General features: G+C 42.8%; 1 protein-coding gene across 5 annotated transcripts in view; it reads left to right on the plus strand.

Annotated features, from left to right (window-relative positions):
• NTAQ1 (N-terminal glutamine amidase 1) overlaps positions 1–18,178 on the plus strand; it is a 76,792-nt gene that overhangs the window by 7,521 nt on the left and 51,093 nt on the right. For 2 of the 5 annotated variants that reach the window (XM_027132378.1, XM_027132381.1), the window contains exon 5: positions 509–633. In XM_027132378.1, the coding sequence (XP_026988179.1) occupies positions 509–633 (125 nt within the window). Of the gene's footprint in view, positions 1–508; positions 727–5,688; positions 6,392–12,428; positions 12,732–18,178 lie in introns of those variants that run through there. The other 3 variants (XM_027132383.1, XM_027132379.1, XM_027132380.1) reach the window with 3 other exon arrangements.

An 18,178-nucleotide genomic window follows, 5' to 3' on the forward strand; every position in this document is an offset into this window, starting at 1 on the left:
CCATTGAGTTGATGTTTGAGAATCATGTGCTCTACAGAAGATTCAAAATGTTTTAAAGTTTTAAAGGTTGTCCATTGTATAAAAGGTTGGCAGTCTTTAAAAATTTGTGTGATGAGATCCAGAACATTTTCCAATGTCGTTTTGGGCATTTCTCTCATACTCTTTGTTTTGGGTGGGTGGTTGGTTGGTGGCGGAGCTGGATGCCTGGTGATGACAGAAGTCAGAGGGCTGTGACGGCAGCGCCCGGACATTACGCCCTCTGCCCCTCGTACATAACACTGAGCAAGTAAAGGCAACCGGCTGTACTTCCATGCCTTTGTAGTTTGGGATTTCAGCTGATCATTTCTCATGGCGTCTTTAACAGGTATTAAAGCTATATATATATTTGTGTGTCACTAATAGTACAGAAATGCCTGTCTAGTTTTGTGCATGTCATAGAAAATGAGTCTATATGAGAATTGAGTTAGAATTTCAACTGTGATGTAAACGAATGTTGGTTTATGTACAGGAAATTTAGAGTGATCCGCGCAGATTCATATTTGAAGAACTTTGCTTCTGACCGATCTCACATGAAAGACTCCAGTGGGAACTGGAGAGAACCTCCTCCATCATATCCCTGCATTGAGACTGGAGGTGAGCCAAGGACGCCCTCTCAGAGGGGTTTCCCATCACTGTGCAGATGAGCGTGTTCCCTTAACCAAGGACAAGAAGTGCATTGTTCTTTGGGTAAGACTCCCTGAGTGGTAAGAGGTAAGAGGGAGTATAGTTCTTATATTTATCAGATTCAGAAATTAAGGCACAGAGAGCAGCACCGGAAGGCGCCAGAACTCATGGGAGAGGCAAGGCATGAGGGAGCCGAACCACGACCCCGTTGCTGGAATGTTGGGTGTACCTGCTGCTCGCGCCCTGGACTTGGGGAGATCTGCGTGTTTGTGCCGCTTAACGGGGGGACTAGTAGCGCCTTGCCGTGGTGGGTGTCATGTGATGGTGAAGGAAGTCCCCAGTGCATCTTTGGGATATGTGAAATGTCGTTTCACTGACTCTGTGACAAAATCTGCATTAGAAGGAGGTGAGAGCTAGCAGGTTTTACTGCCCCACTCGTCTCATTTCTGTGCTTTCAGGCATCAGTCCAGTTACGAATTTCTTGAGACTTAAGTAGGTAAAGGATTCTTCACCGTGTTACTATTGTTTGGCATTCACCTGAGTTGGAAACATTATTTATGGTGAGAATTAATTTGCAACGTTGCCACTTATTGGTGAAACATCCTCTGAGTCAAAATGCTCTGTAAGCCGTGAAGGATGCCAGAAAAATAGGACATTAGTATTCAGAGTTCAGCAGGGGAGAAAGTAAAAAATATATTTGGTGTATTTGAAGTGAGTGAACACTGAAAGAGGATTCCAGCTCTGATTTTTGAGGCTCTCTGTGAAAAGCTCTCGTGATTTTTAAAGTTTATATTGGAGTTTCTTTGGGTTCACCAACCTGGTTCCTAGCTTCAGCATTAGAATTGGGATAGCTCAGGTCAGGAAAAGGCATCATGGGTCTTGCTTTCAGTCTCACACACCCTGCTGCACGGCGTGGTCTGGACAATGCTTGCATGGCTCCCTGTTTCTCTTTTACATGTGAGCACTAACACAGAGCCTGACATGTCGTGGACCTTCAGTAAACACCTTGTCAGCCCCGGTCGTTCCTTTGGGTTTTAATGACTACTTCCCAAGAGGTGCCTGGCAAAGGTGCCAGGCTTTGTGCCAACCCCTTCTATGTAACTAGCTCATCAGGGGCCTCCTGAGGTTGATATTGGAACTCAAAGGAATCTGCTCTGAATGTGGGGTAAACATACTGGTTTCTCGTGTAGTAATTTAACCACATGTTCATGTTCTCTCGTGTGGTAAATCCATTACTTCAAGCCCTGTGTTTATCAAAGGAATGTATTTGAAGTTAGGAGACAGAGGAATTACCTTTAGCTAATTAGTATTGCTTTATATAAAAAAAAAAAAGCTTAAAAAAGAAAAAAAATGGTTCAAGAAGACATCAAACTTTAAACTGATGCAGCTTTGTTTTTTTCATAGCAGTTTTCCTTGATCCCCTGCATTTAGTTATGGAATTGGCCTTTAGGGCTTAAAATTTAGTACATTTGATGTGTTGCACATTACAATAAAGCCTATACATTTAATAATTTTGGTGGTCATGTGTCTGCAGGCTCACTATTTTCAATTCAGCATTTAGTGTATTTTAAATAAAGGAACTCTTTTTTTTTTTTCCTCCCCTCCCTGAAAAAAGAAGGAAACGGAGAGTCACAGTCTTGCAGCCTTGCTCTGAAGGCTCAGTTCCAGTACCAGCTACAGATGGTTCAGTTCTTAAGGACGTTTCCCAAGTCTTGGGCTGAGTTATAGGGTCTACCATATTTGTCCCGTTCTCTTTCTGAGCCCTTTGCTGCCTTTTGTCCGCATTTACCTCTCATCTCCTTGTCTCAGATGACGTGTTATAGTAACACTGGCTAATTTGAGCCCAGCTGGAGGACCAGTGTTATGTAAACAGAAATGTTGTAGTGCCTCTTGGGGAGATTATAGGCAAGTGCTGATTTGTTATACATTTATCTTTAAAAATTAAAAAAATTCTTATTTTATTTTTATATGTTATTAGGTAATGAATGCTTGCAGATCGTAATCCTCTTTTATTTACTTACATTAAAAAGCCCTAGAAAATGAATACAGTTGTATTTCAGAAGTTGAGGTTTCCTTTAGCCATTTGTTAAAGATTTTAGCTGACTTACATGGAGTCTGGCATCTACCCCAGGTAAGCAAGAACTTTTGCCCCATCTCTCCTGGGAGGCGCCTGTTTTTCCTTTATTTTGGATTCCTTGGTCATCGTGCATCCCTGGCCCTCTGATGACTTCAACAGAAGTCCTGCTTTTGCTGATTATCTAGCTTTTCTTGTTGTAAGGGTGGGAATGACTCTGTTTCTAGTTTTCTGTATCCTAAGTGCTTACCTTCACATTTGAAAGATATATTTGTTGGGTAATGTATGCTAGTTTTACATGTTTTTTCTTTCCGTTTTTTAAAGGTGTCTCGCTTGTTTTCTGCTTGCTGAGTTTCTGATCAAGGAGCATGCCGTTGTTCTTGTGTTTGCTTCTCTAAATGCAGTGTGCTCTGGCTGCTTTTTAAGGTTTTCTCTCTATCTCTCGATTTCAGGGATTTGGTTGTGATGGACTGTAGCGTAGTTTGCTTTAGGCTTATTCAGCTTGAGGTTTGTTAAGATTCTTAGATTGCGGGATTTATAGTTTTCATCGAATTTGGAAACATTTGGCCAGTACCTCTTCAAATATTTTTTCTGACCTCTCCCCCTTTTTAAAAAAAATTCTTGTCCTTCCCCTACACGTATGTTAGATGGCTTGTTACTTCTCTTAGGTCAATGATGTTCATTTTTTTTCAGACTTTTTCTGTATGTGCTTCATTTTGAATAATTATTTTGTCTGTAAATTTATTGATCTTTTCTTCTTCATTAACTCATTTGCTGTTAACCCCATCCAGTGCTTTTTTTTTTTCATTGTACATATTTTATTTTTTCATCTCTAGACATTCCATTTGGGGCTGATTTAATATCTTCCATTTCCCTCTTTGTCATGCTCATGTTTTACTCTACCCTTTTGAGTATACAGAGCATGTTTATAATAGCTGGTCCTTGTCTGCTGATTCTGTTATCTCTGTCGTTTCTGTCTGTGAATGTTGATTGAGTTTTCTTCTGGCGTTGAGTCATATTTTCCTGTTTCTTTGTGTGATTCGTAATACTTGGTTGGGTGCCGGGCTTTGTGAATTTGAGGTACTTTTAAAAACAGTGTTGGATTTGGTTCTGTCATGCACTTAAATTCCTGGGGGTCAGCTGGATCCTTTCAGGGCTTGGTTTTAGGCTTTTTTAGTGCAGGTTTGAAGCAGCCTTTCACCCAGGGCTAATTTAGCCCCACTGCTTTGGTGTGACCCTTCTGAGGATTCTACCAAATGCCCAGGTGTTATGAGTTCTCTCTACCCTGGCTGGTGGGGACCATGGAAGTTCTGGGAGTTATTAGACTGACTGCTTTACGGTGCTTCTTTCCTGGCCTTATGAGATTAGTCCTTAACCAAAGACTTAGGGGTAGAGGAGTGAGTTCCCTCTGCAGAAATCCGGGACACTCTCTGCGTAGTCCTCTCCTCTCCCACACTATGTCCCTCACATGTAGCTGCCAGGCCCTCCTGAACTTAGAGCTCTGTCTTCCCATTGGCGGGAAAAACTCCCATGCTGTTTGTGTCCCTGCCTCCGTGCTGTGGTCTGGAAACAGCCCTCCGGGCAGTGAGCTGGAGGGATCCTACAGCTCCTGCCCTTGTTTCTCTTTTCTTAGCAGTCAGTCGTGTGTTGCCCATTGTCTGGTGTCTGGAAACAGTTGCTAAATATATTTTGTCCACTTTTCTGGCAGTTTATGGTGGAAGTGCAGTTCCCATAACAGTTCTTTGATGAGTAGAAGCATCCCTGTATACACTTAAAAATTTGTAGTATGGAAAATTTTAATCATATACAAAACTAGGCAGAACAGTAGACTTTCAGCAGTTATCAGCTCATGGCTGATATCCCATCCACTTATATCCCATCTACTTTCCCCCTTCTTGTATTATGTTGAAGCAAATTCCAGATATTATATCCTTTCAACTCTAAATATTTCAGTATGGATCTCTAAAATATAAGGATTAATTTAAAAAATACGTGACCACAATGCCATTATTACATCTAAAAAAATTAACAATAATTCTTTAAAATCAACATATATCTCTGTAGTCAGTGTTGAGATTATCACAGTTATCTCATGAAGTCATAATCTTTTTTCATGTAGTTTGTTCATGTGAATCAAGGTCCAGATAAAGCCCCCCCGTCGTGCTTGGTTGGTATGTGTCTCTTTAGGGTCTTTTTTAATATGTAGAGATTCCTAGTCCCACTCTTTTTTTTTTTTTTCTTGTAATTTATTTGTTGAAGAAATGAATCTGGGAGAAATGGTCTGGATTTTGCTGATTGTATCCTTTTGTATCCTCTGTATTTCCTGTAAATTGGTAGCTGTATCCAGTAAACTGGCAGTTTGCTTATTTATGCATTTTTTCATTTAACTTTTTATTTTGGAATAACTTTAGATTGCTAGGGAATTGGTTAAAACAGTACAGAGAGCTCCTATATACCCCTTACTCAGATTCCAGGGGGATCTGAGAAAAACCATAGTGTAATTATCTAAATCAAGAAAATAATAAATCAGTAGGAAAATATTGACACAGTACTGTTAACGTATAGACCTTACTTAAACTTTGTAACTTTTCCTCCTATTTCTGTTTTCTGGTCCAGAATCTAACTCAGGATATTACATGTAGTTGTCATGTCTCCTCATCTCATTCTCTTTCAGTCTGTGACAATTTTTTTTTTTTCTTCCTTACAACTTTTACCCTTTTGAAGGGTACTGGTCATTGACTATGAATAGTGTCCCTCAGTTTGGGTTTGTGTGATGTTTTGTCATGATTAGATTGATGTCATACATTTGAGACAAGAATACCAGAGAAGTGATATTGACCCCTTATGAAACATTTGAATAATTTTCCCTACTTTTGGTCTTCTGGGTTGTTTTATTGCTGTTAAGCCAGAATTGTGCTTTCAGTGGACATTTCTTTCATGTATTTTTGTAGATTCCAAAATGAACCTGAATGATTTTATCAGTATGGATCCTGAGGTGGGATGGGGAGCCGTCTACTCACTGTCTGAATTTGTACATCGGTTTGGCAGTCAGAACTACTGAACTTGACCTCTGGATGTAGTGCCATGGAGAAATTCTAGGACGTGAACAATCCACCCCTTCATCTGAGACAGCAAATGTTATGATGGTACATTTGGCTTGGAATTATGCTTTCCTCTTTTAATTCAATTGAGTTGAAGCATAAGTGAACAAAAGAATAGATAGAAAATTTTTTTTTGGTATGTCAGGTTGAAACTTGATGTAGTTGCTCAGATATTCCTACTGCTCCTTTGTTAAAAAATGTGAAGACTTATGCCAGTAATTGCTTTTGTTATGATAAATGTGTGGACTTTGTGTCTGTTTTGGATGGTTCATGTCTCTCCAGCTATACTGTAAGCTCCTTGAGGGTAGGGCTGTAGCCCGTTGCTCTGTGAATCTCTAATGCCCATAAAAGGTGCCCGTAAAATGTTTGCTAGTGACTGTGCTGCTGCCTGAAGAGGGCTGACGTTGTGAGCCCAATCAGCAATAAGTATTAGTCTTTCTGGACCATTCATTCTGTTCTTAGCAAAGATTGCAGCCCTCTCAGGCTTAAGTGTTGCTTGGCCTATTTATATATGTTTTTAAATAAAATTGACCTAAATTAATTTTGTTTTGAAGATTTTGTGTCCCTCTTTGATAATCTGGGATACCCAAGAATGTCTCAATTATAGATGGGAACCATTGCTTTAAAATACTTTGATCAGTCTTCCTTCCTGAAGATGTTTTGGAAATTTGGCTTTCATCATATAATTCCAGATAAAAGATGTTTGGCATTAAACCAGCATATAGCACTAGCTCTCATTCACGTCCTCCATGGTTCTGTTGTAAAAATGAGCAGGTTTCTTATAACAGGGCTGTGCAAACTTTTGCTCTTAGATGAGTCTTCTGCTTACTCCGGAACTTCCATTCAAATCCTCTGCCTTGTGCTCTGGAGGGACACCTGCAATCACTTCCTCAGGAGTCAGTCAGTTAGTCAGTCTAAGGAAAGACCATATATCCATTTGGCTCGGCTGACCTGGAAGATGCTGGGAGAAAGTGAATCAACTTTGGTAAGAGGAATACAAATACAACCTAAATTATTTTTATAATTTAGAGTTAAATACAGACCCTAAACTTAGATAACTTTGTTGAGTTTTAGATGGTCATTTAAAAAGTATGTGACTACTCTAAAGAAGATAGATTTTGGCAGGTTGTACCACAGAAATACTTTGCCCTGAGCAAAAGGAATTCAGAGACCCCAAAGGATTGTGATCTGATTTACAAATTGCATTTTTTGGAGCTTTGTTTTTGTTTTTTTTCCCCTGCCAATTTATGAGCAGTTCCCAATCTGGTATTCAAAATTATGTCTAGTGCAGACCAGTCAGACAATCTTGTGTGTGTAAGTTTGAACTTTCCAGCCACCTTGCCTTGAAATTGAAAACCCCCTGCTTCTAACCAGTGTGATGAGCAAGGTTTATAGTTATGTTAACATATCCAGTGGCTGTTGTCATGACTTGTTAGAAGCAATAGAGGACATCTGTTATTTCTACCTACCACTCCTACAGTACCCTTTGGGGAACTCTTCTTTGTGTAGGTCATATATTGTATATAGTCCTAGTGGCCCATAAATAGAGGCATGTAGCCTAAACCGGGCCAGGCTTAGACCCCACCCCTGGACAAGTCTAGGAATAGCCTGTCACAGTGTTCTCTGGAATTGCTGTATTGACATTAAGAGAGGATAATTCTCTGTCCATCAGGACTGCTGGGCTAGGGCCACTGGGAGTTTGGGGCTGCTGGTGGGTATCTTGACTGCCACAGAAGAAAGGCCTGCTTGCATAATGCACCCGAGCAGAGCGGGAGCCCCAAGGACATTTCTGAGAGCCTGGATCTTTCTTTGCTTCAAACCAACCCCAATTTCGAACTTGCCAGTTATACAAACCAGTGGGTTCCTTTTTCTCTTCAGTTTGTGTGAGTTGGATCGCTGTCATTTTTAACTGAAATGTAAGCTCCCTTGCAAGATTTTTCATCAGAATTGTTGATTTTATCAGGAACTGTTTCTTTTGTCTCTCTGTGCTTAATTTTTCTCTGAGGTCAGGTTTGCCTCTCTTTATACTCAGTATGTGTGAGAGAACTGAATAAATACTGATAAATGCTGTTTGGAAAGAGGAACTTTCAAGAAAAGCAGGGGACTAAAATAGAATTTGTAGTTGACTATGAAAATAAGAGAAATAAGGTATCTCTGAGAATCTGACGGGAAAGCAAATACACAATATAAAATGGCTCCCAGGTCAATAGAACTGACCGTACCTGATTGTGGGTATTACCGTGGCTTTTACAAGTGATTGTGTCTTTCAGAGGAAGGGTTTGTTAGCAGTGGAAGTAAAGACAAACGCTTTTTTGTGTGTGGTTTTTCTCAGTTTAATTTTTAATTATTTAAAAATAGATGGCACATGCATAGTGTACAAACGCAAAAGCTATAAAAAGGTATATAGTGAAAAGTACTCTTTCCTCCCGTTCTTACCTTCAGTTTTCTGATTTCCCTACCCAGAAACCTGTTTTCAGTTTCTTTTCTATCCTTACAGGAATTTCTTTATGCCCATGGAAGCATATAGCATTATGTATGTATTAAATTCTGGGGGTTTTTTCTTCCCACAAATGGTAACACTCTAAAAGTATTGTTCTGCATTTTACTTTTTTTTTTTTTTTAATTTATTTATTTTTGACTGTGTTGGGTCTTCATTTCTGTGCAAGGGCTTTCTCTAGTTGCAGCGAGCGGGGGCCACTCTTCATCGCGGTGCGCGGGCCTCTCACTGTGGCGGCCTCTCTTGTTGCAGAGCACAAGCTCCAGACACGCAGGCTCAGTAGTTGTGGCTCACAGGCCTAGTTGCTCCGTGGTATGTGGGATCTTCCCAGACCAGGGCTCGAACCCGTGTCCCCTGCATTGGCAGGCAGATTCTCAACCACTGCGCCACCAGGGAAGCCCCTGCATTTTACTTTTTAAAGTTAATATATTTGGATATTTTCCAATCAGTACATGTTGAATTTCCTCTCTCCTTTTAAGGGGGGATACACTGTAGTTTGTGGTGTGCATGGTCCATAATTGAGCAGTCCTGAAGTTGTTGTAGTCTTTTGGTATGACCCCCCCCCCCCAAAAAAAAAGGTTCCAGGAGTATTTTTGGCCATGTGTCTTTATAGCAATTTCTGAGATAAATTTTGGAGGTGTAGACTGCTAATTGTCTCACCGAATCCATTCTCCTTTTTTTCTAGAAAAAGGGATACAAATGTTTTCTATAAAGGGCCAAACAGTAAATATTTTAGGCTTTGCAGGCTATAAGGTCTCTGCTGTAGCTGCTCAACTTGGACCTTGTAGCTGGTAAGCAGCCATGGATGATATGTAAATGAATGGATGCAGCTGGGCTCCAGGAAAACTTTGATGTGGGGGCTTGATGATTTGACCCCTGGGCTACAGTTTGCTGTCCCTTGTTTCAGAGTCACAGAGGTGCAGCTGGCCTGGTGGCTGCTCTGCCAGGGACTACATTTCCCAGTGTCCTTTGCAGCTAGGTATAGCCATGTGACCAGGTTCTCACCGTAGGAATGTAAGGGGAGGGGTGTGTGTCACTTACAGGACTGACTTGTGGGACGTTGCCCACCCACTCCTTCACACCTCTCCCCCCTTTCCTGCTGGGTGGTATGATGGTGACTAGAATGACCTTTGGAAGCCACCCACTGAAGATGGCAGAGCCACCATCAACCTGGGTTCCTGAATGACCCTATGGAGCCGAGCTGCAGGCCTGCCTGAAAAGCATATTGTAGAACTGTTCCATAAGAGACACACTTGTGTATTTTTTTTAAGTCACAGAGCCATTGGTGAGTCTTTAGCCCTCCCCAGTTAATACAGTGCCCATTCAGGACTTGTCACAGGGTATTTCCACTGGGTTGGAAATGAGACTTTGTGATGTTCCATGTGGAGTTGATCCGCGGTGTTTTCGTGCAAGCTGCCCCTTAAGTGTCCTGGAGTGTTTGTGGGATTATTGCCCTTTGCAGAATGTTCAGGAACACCGAATGCAGATATCCATCCATACCTCTTATTTTGCATGAGGTTCGAGAGCCTTGTGGGAAAGAAGCCAAATGAATCCTGTCCTCATTTACAGTTCAGACATGTGTGGGCCTGTCTGATGGACTAGGGGTCCTCAGAGCTATCCTAGCTAGAGGAGAGGAAAACAGATTCCTGAGGGAAAATCACTCTTAAGTGAGGAAGACACCTGGCTGAGTGGACCAGACCTGGCAACGAGGCCTGGTGGTTAGAGGGACCACTGGTGGAAGGTACAGTGTGAGGTGTGCTTCCTCATTGCTCACCCTTCGTGCGGTGCACCCCTTTACTTGCTCTCTCACCCTCCAGAAAGCCCTGTCCTCTGGGAATGAAGGGAAAGAACTGTGTCACTAGGGGCCCAACACGGCTCTGTGGGAACCTTGCAAGTAGCTGGTCTTGGGCATCAAAGGAGAACAGTGGAGGCCAGTGGCCTGAGAGGTTGGAATTCTGGTGGTTGAGTGGTTGGCTCAGAGCAATGGAGCAGAAGCATGATAAAGCCTGAAGGCTGTGGCTCTGATTTTCTGTGAATCCCCATTTCATCAGGACTGTTTTTTGGTTGCTGTTCAATTCAAATAAACACTTATTGAGCCTATGTTAAATGGGGGCATGGTTAAGAGAGGCACCTCTTCTGTCTGTGTACAATTCCTGCCACTCTGTTTATCCTCATATGTCTCACTATTCTTGTACAGTTATTCAAACTCCTATAATGGAATGGTAACCTTGTTCAGAAGCTCAGAATCTTCTTAGAAAGTTGTTAGTAGAGTGATGGTCACAGCTAGTGGAGAATCTGCTTCATTTTCTGAAAAAAACAAAACACTGAGCTGGACTTGTTGCTTCCCATGAAGATGCTGGGCTCATCTGGGGCTTCAGTCATAGGCTCTTTAGAAAAACCAGCAATGACGTCTTCTTTACTCCGAAGTTCTTTACTCCAATCTTTACTCCAAAAGTTCTCTGTGGGAAGAGAGTGATAATCAGCGGTGGCCTCAGTGACTTCTTCCTCAGAGCTCAGGGTGTGTAATTTCACCTCAGTAGATAAAGCGAAAGTCTGCACATTCTCCAAATACAAGTCAGTGGTAGTTTCTTTATCTTCAGTGAAGCCTGCCTTGATCAGTGGTCAAGGCTGGTCGGTCAGTGGTCGACTCTAGGTGTGTGATGAATTCCGGGAGTCGTGTGGGGTTGGGCACAGCCAGGGTGAACCCGGCAGAGGGGAGGAGGGCCTTCCTGAGCAGGATGCTGATGCCAGCGGGGAGCACGGGGGCTTGTGAAGGCGAGGAGACTGAGCGTGTCTCCATCTCATCAGGACTTCGAAGTAGAAAATGACCTTATATAGGATTCACAAGCTAGTGGGGGGCTTGCGTACATTCAGTTTATAATAGCAAGCACCCCTGACAATTCATAGAAGTTCTTGGTGAAGAATGCTTATTAAAAAGCTGGACTTAATTTTGGTGAATATGTGCTTAAAGCATGAAGAGTTGGGATTACTGTAAAAGTGAAAAGTTTGTACTCACTGGTGGTTGGAAGCCTGGGACATACCAGGTACTTACCATTCGGGGAAGGAGAAGTCATAGTCATTTGCCTTGAATATATTTGGAGAACATAGTTAGAAGTTACAGGCAGGTTCCCTCCCTCCCTCCCTCCCTCTATCCACCCACCCAGCATGTATTACATGCCTGCTATTTGCAAAGTTAGGCCCTGATGAATGAGGCAGAACTGTCCTAAGAGGAGACATGCAGAGTGCTCTGGTTCAAGGGACAGAACCTCTGTCCTTTATTAGTATGTCTTTTATTACCTCACTTTCATTAGCATGTAAAGGAGAGGGCCAGCCTTTGAGGAGCCTGTTGTATAGAAATCTTTTGGTAAAGACTTGGTACTTAAAGATTGCACTTTGAACAAATGTATAAGCCAAAATGAAGGACTTTTCTGTAATTATTTAAAAGGATCTTGAAGGAAGAAGTGATTATTCCAGTACAGAACCAGAAAATTTGGGAACACATGAGCATCCCTAGGACCAGGAAGATAAATCCAGCCTGAACCAGAATTATTCACTTAGTTCCCCTAGTTAGGGGTTACCATCAGCTCTTCAGTGAGCAAGAGCTGGAGACTTATGTTGGCACTATTGCCTCTTCTGTGTAGTAGTTAGTTGTAGGTGTATATCAGTAATATATAGTTGAGTCTATAGTACTCATTCTGGAGGCTAGTGACAGTTTCTCTGAGCAAGTCCTTTTGCCACCTTCATAGGACACTGAGTGAAAGAAGCTGTCTAGTTATAACTGCAGTGAGGTGTTCAGGCTGAGTGCTGTAAATATTATAGACCAGCTTCTGATACTCAGTGTGGGCAAAAGGTGCTAAGTAGTCCCCCATACTGCATTATCTTTCAGCATGTGGCACACAGTAGATGCTCAATAAACATTTGCTACATGAACGAATATATATTTATGAGGTTCTCTCAGTGTGTTTCCATTAGCGCTGCTAGTTATAAAATCGATGAAATGATGTGTAGTTGTGCACATAAAACAGCTGCAGTCAGTCGATTAGGTTGAATTTGGTTGTGAGACAACTATTACCACCGTTTTTTCTCTTGGCAGAGAAATGACAGAAATGCGCTGTGGGAGGGCTTCTCTCTCAGCCTATTCTTTTGCCCTTTGTCCCACTGTGCTCCCTCCCAATCCTGTTTGGACATTATTTGTGCCGTTTCTAAGAAGAGGATTCAGAAGTGTCCCAACTAATGAGAACATTTTGTCAGGGTATCTACTTCCCTGTGGGCCATGACTGAAGAAACAGAGGGAAGGAACGATACACCATACCCCTGTATTTCACCATGGTGAACTGCAGAGTAAATTTAGCCCCTTGTAATATAGCAAGGGTGCTATGGCTTGAATATTTGTATCCCCCCACCCCACTCCCCGAATTCATATGGTGTAATCTTAACCCCCAGAGGTGGTGGTATTAGGAGGTGGTGTGTGTGTGTGTGTGTGTGTGTGTGTGTGTGTGTGTGTGTGTGAGAGTGAGTGAGTGATTAGATTAGGGGGGTGGGGCCCTCATGAATGGGGTTAGTGGTGCTAGAAAAGAGATCCCCCGAAGCTCCTTCTGCTCTGTGAGGACACAACCAGAAGTCTGCGACCTGTGATTTTACCCAACCATGCTGGCACCCTGATTGGACTTGCAGCCTCCAGAACTGTGAGCAATAAATTTCTGTTGCTTATAAGCTACCCAGTCTGTGGTATTCTGTTATAGCAGCCCAAATGGACTAAGACAAAGGGTTCCTAACCTGGAGTCCTAACACACATTGAGTGTGTATATGAGTATATTTTCCTGGAGAGAGGACACATAGCTTGTATTACCTATTTATTCATTTAACAATATTTATTATTATTTTTATCTATTGAGGGCCTACTCTATAACCTTAGGCTCCAGGTTAGATGCTGGTAACTGAAACCAGAATAGCTTTTGCTCTCTTGTAGCTTATAGGCTGATGATGGAGACTGACATCAATCAAAGAATCACACACAGATGGCTGTACAATTGCAACTGTGAAAGTGCTGTCAAGGAATGGTACCAGTTCTATGAGAACATGTAATGGGGGAAATTAGCTGGTTAAAGGGGGTTGGGAGGCTTCTTGAGGAAGTGTTTTATCCTTTCAAACAAATAGCTCCTACTAGGTGCCAAGCACTGTTCCTGCCCTGGTGATTGAGCATTGAAGAAAACAAGCCCCTGCACTCATAGAGCTCACATTCTGGTGGAGAAGACAGACAATGGACACATACTGTGTGTGGAAGAATGGTTGCTGTTTACCGAATTGGAGAAGATGGTGGGTGGACCGCTTCTGGGGAGGAAGGTCAGGAGTTTTATTTTGGACAATCTTAAATTTGAGATGCCAGTTCGATGTCTAAGAGGAGATGTCAGATAGGAGTTGGATAAAGGAGACTGGGATTCAGGGCAGATGTTCAGGCTGGGAGTATGAAATGGGGAGACCTCAGTTAATAGACGGTATTTAAAGGCACAGGACTCAGAAGATCACTGAGAGAATGAGTGTAGACAGAAAAGAAGTAGGGGGACATAGCCCTGGGTGCTTTTACGTTTAGAGGTCAGGAGATGAAGAGACACCAGAAGGAGGACAGAGGGAGGGGTTGGTCAGGGAGGGAAGAGAAGACAAGGAAAGCTCAGAGAAGAAAGTGATTCAGCAGGGACAGAGGGCTCTGACACATCAGATGTTGATGATCAGTTGAGTAAGCTGAGGACTGAGATGACCGTTGGCTTCGGCAATGTCTTCAGAGCAAGTTCAGAGGAGTGATGGGGATGAAAGCCTACTTGGAATGGTTCAGGAGGGAAAGGGAAGAAGGAGGCAGAGTGGTATGGTAAAAGGAACAGAGAAGTGGGGCAGTACTGGAGGGGGACATGGGTCAAGGGGGACAGCTCTGAACCTGGCCGTCACCCAGTTCTGCCTTTATAATGAACAAATTTACCATTTCTAGCCCTCCAGAGAGACTTCTAGGGACATCAGAGACCTGTCCTCTAGGCCTGTTGTTCTCATGCAGGGCAAACACTGCTCTGTTCTTGACTAGATCCATCCCTTGGTTCATGCAGCCTTCCTCAGCATTAAGATGGAGGAAAGAAAGCTGGATACCCCCAGAGGTATAGTCATCTCTTGGTACCTGTGGGGGATTGTTTCCAGGATCCCCCACGGATACCACGCTCCATGGTTGCTCCCTCATGTAAAATGGCACAATACAGTCGGCCCTCCATGGGTTCCACATCAGTGGACTCAACCAACCGTGGGTGGAAAGCTGCAGATTGAAATCCACAAATGCGGAACCTGTGGATAGCGGGCCGGCTGTATTTCATCAATGCAATTCCTATCAAATTACCAATGGCATTCTTCACAGAACTAAAACCAAAAAAAATCTTAAAATTTGTATGGAGACATAGAAGACCCTGAATAGCCAAAGCAATCTTGAGGGAAAAAAATGGAGCTGGAGGGATCAGGCTCCATTACTTCAGACTGTACTACAGAGCTACCGTAATCAAGACAGTATGGTACTGGCACAAAAACAGAAATATAGATCAGTGGAACAAGATAGAAAGCCCAGAGATAAACCCACGCACCTGTGGTCAACTAATCTATGACAAAGGAGGCAAGAATATACAATGGAGAAAAGACAGCCTCTTCAATAAGTGGTGCTGGGAAAACTGGACAGCTACATGTAAAAGAATGAAATTAGAACACTCCCTAACACCATACACAAAAATAAACTCAAAATGGATTAAAGACCTAAATGTAAGGCCAGACACTATCAAACTCTTAGAGGAAAACAGGAAGAACCCTCTCTGACATAAATTACAGCGAGATCTTTTTTGACCCATCTTCTAGAGTAATGGAAATAAAAATAAGCAAATGGGACCTAATGAAACTTAAAAGCTTTTCCACAGCAAAGGAAACCATAAGATGAAAAGACAACCCTCAGAATGGGAGAAAATATTTGTGAATGAATCAACGGACAAAGGATTAATCTCCAAAATTTACAAGCAGCTCATGCAGCTCAATATCAAAAAAACAACCCAATCCAAAAATGGGCAGAAGACCTAAATAGACATTTCTCCAAAGAAGATATACAGGTGGCCAACAAACGCACGAAAGGATGCTCAACATCACTAATCATTAGAGAAATGCAAATCAAAACTACAATGAGGTATCACCTCACACTGGTCAGAATGGCCATCATCAAAAAATCTACAAACAGCAAATGCTGGAGAGGGTGTGGAGAAAAGGGAACCCTCTTGCACTGTTGGTGGGAATGTAAATTGATACAGCTACTAGGGAGAACAGTATGGAGGTTCCTTAAAAAACTAAAAATAGAATTACCATATGACCCAGCAATCCCACTACTGGGCATATATCCAGAGAAAACCATAACTTAAAAAGACACATGTGGGCTTCCCTGGTGGCGCAGTGGTTGAGAGTCTGCCTGCTGATGAAGGGACACGGGTTCGTGCCCCGGTCTGGGAAGATGCTGCGTGCCGTGGAGCGGCTGGGCCCGTGAGCCATGGCCGCTGAGCCTGCGCATCTGGAGCCTGTGCTCCACAACGGGAGAGGCCACAACAGTGAGAGGCCTGTGTACCAAAAAAAAAAAAAGACATGCACCCCAGTGTTCATTGCAGCACTACTTACGATAGCCATGTCATGGAAGCAACCTAAATGCCCATTGACAGGCAAATGGATAAAGAAGATGTGGTACATATATACAATGGAATATTACTCAGCCATAAAAAGTGGGTCATTTGTAGAGACACAGATGAACCTAGAGGCTGTCATACAGAGTGAAGTAAGTCAGAGAAAAACATATCGTCTATTAACGCATATATGTGGAATTTAGAAAAATGGTACAGGTGAACCTGTTTGCAAGGCAGAAATAGAGACACAGATGTAGAGAACAAATGCATGGACACCAAGGGCGGAAAAGGTAGCGGGATGAATTGGGAGATTGGGATTGACATATATACACTAGTATGAATAAAATAGATGACTAATGAGAATCTGCTGTATAGCACAGGGAACTCCACTTCGCTGTATGGTGGAAACTAACACAACATTGTAAAACAACTATACCCCAATTAAAAAAATAAATAAAAATAACTTAAGGAAAAAAAAAAGTGCACAGATGTGGAACCGGTGGAGAGCGGGCCGGCTGTGTTTCATCCGGGTCGTGGAGAAGCCTTGCCACCACCACTCATAGGTTCCCTCCTTTTTTCCTTGTCCCCTTCCCACCTTTCAGTGTTTTTTGCACAAAGCAGCCAGAGTGATCTTTTAAAAATATAAACCAGATCATCTCACTTCCCTTCTTTAAAACCACCAGCATCACCACTTCACACTGGCTTCAACATGTACTTAAGGTAAAATCCACTGTTCTTACTCTGGCCCACAAGGCCCTGCGGGGTCTGATTGGCTGCCTCTGTGATTCCAGCTCCACCACTCCCAGCCATTCCCCGTCCTGCCTCCCCTGTGACGTTTCTGTCTCCGAGCAGGATGAACTCATTCCTTCCTTAGGGACCTCACATTCCATTTGCTCTGATTTGACCCTTTCGCCCCGTATTTTCTCTTGGCTGTTAGCTCCCTGACAGGTCAACTAATCCTTCCCTGGTCATGTGTCGGAAGCTGCCTGCCCCAGTCAGCGTCAGGCTACTTCACCACTTTTTTCCTTCATAGCAATTATCACTGTCTGAAATGAGTTTGTGTATTTATTTGTGTAAAGTCTGTTTTCTATTTCTTTTCACTAGCCTGTGAGCTCTCTCTGCCTTGCCTAGTACAGTGTCTGCCACAGTGTAGGCACGCAACAAACGTGCCTCAAGTATTTAATGAAGGAACAATTCCTGTTACTGCAGGGGTCTGGAAGGTCAGGTCTCCTCCCATCCCCTGCAGGATCTCTGGGTAATGCTGGTAAAGTGCTGCTAAATTCTTGCTCTTTGCATTTTTCCCTTTGACTGGATTCTGTTCTTTTTTCAGATTATACTGTCCTTTTGCAAACAGTACTGTTTAGAAAGGTATATAATTCTCGTTTAGGTTGTACTGTCCTTTTTCTTTAGCAGTCTCGCAAGCCTCCACTCCAAGCCTTACTATTCTTTCACCTTTTGGTCTAGAAAGCACATTACAGATGACTTCCAGAGATAGCAGAGATTATCACGAGTTGATTGAATCATTGTCACTGTCACATTCTTGGTGGGTTCCTCACTCTGGTCACCTGTTGCAAACATATATTGAAAGCACCTTGTCCTGTGTGTCTGGTCGTGACAGTTGGGGATCACATTACTTTTTCCTTCCTTCTAAGCTGACCACATAGCCTGGCATCAGAGAAGTAACTATTTCTTTCACCCTCTCAGTCCAAGGAGAGCATGGCTTTCACCATGAGCTACGGCAGGCGTCTGTTAGAGCCAGGCTTTTAATAACATCCATTTGTTATCAAGGGAGCAGTCGTAGCAGAATTTCACTTAGAGTCAGTAGGCAATCTTTCCTGTGGTTTCCATGGGGATCTGGTATTTTAGAGCCATTTCTGGGAAGAACATTGAAAAGAAATTGAGGGGCAAAATGTTAATAACATCACTGTTCTGGCACACACCGTTTCTAGAACCATGGGCAATGGATGAGTCACTTCCCACCCAAGGCCCACAGGGTGCAGAGCTGTGTGTGACCTCGTCAGGGCCAGGTGTGGAGGAGACCTAGTGCCTGCACTCAGAATACAGGAAAAATCAGATTTGAGTCCTTAGTCCCCATTGTAGCTGTGCTTTGTTAGTCACTTGCTGTGTGACCTTGAGGAAGTCACTTAACCTCTCTGGGCCTTCATTG

This window comes from Aethalodelphis obliquidens, unplaced genomic scaffold, assembly GCF_003676395.1.
Source record: "Aethalodelphis obliquidens isolate GAN/ISIS:26980383/991018 unplaced genomic scaffold, ASM367639v1 scaffold41, whole genome shotgun sequence".
NCBI classification, from domain to species: Eukaryota; Metazoa; Chordata; class Mammalia; order Artiodactyla; family Delphinidae; genus Aethalodelphis; species Aethalodelphis obliquidens.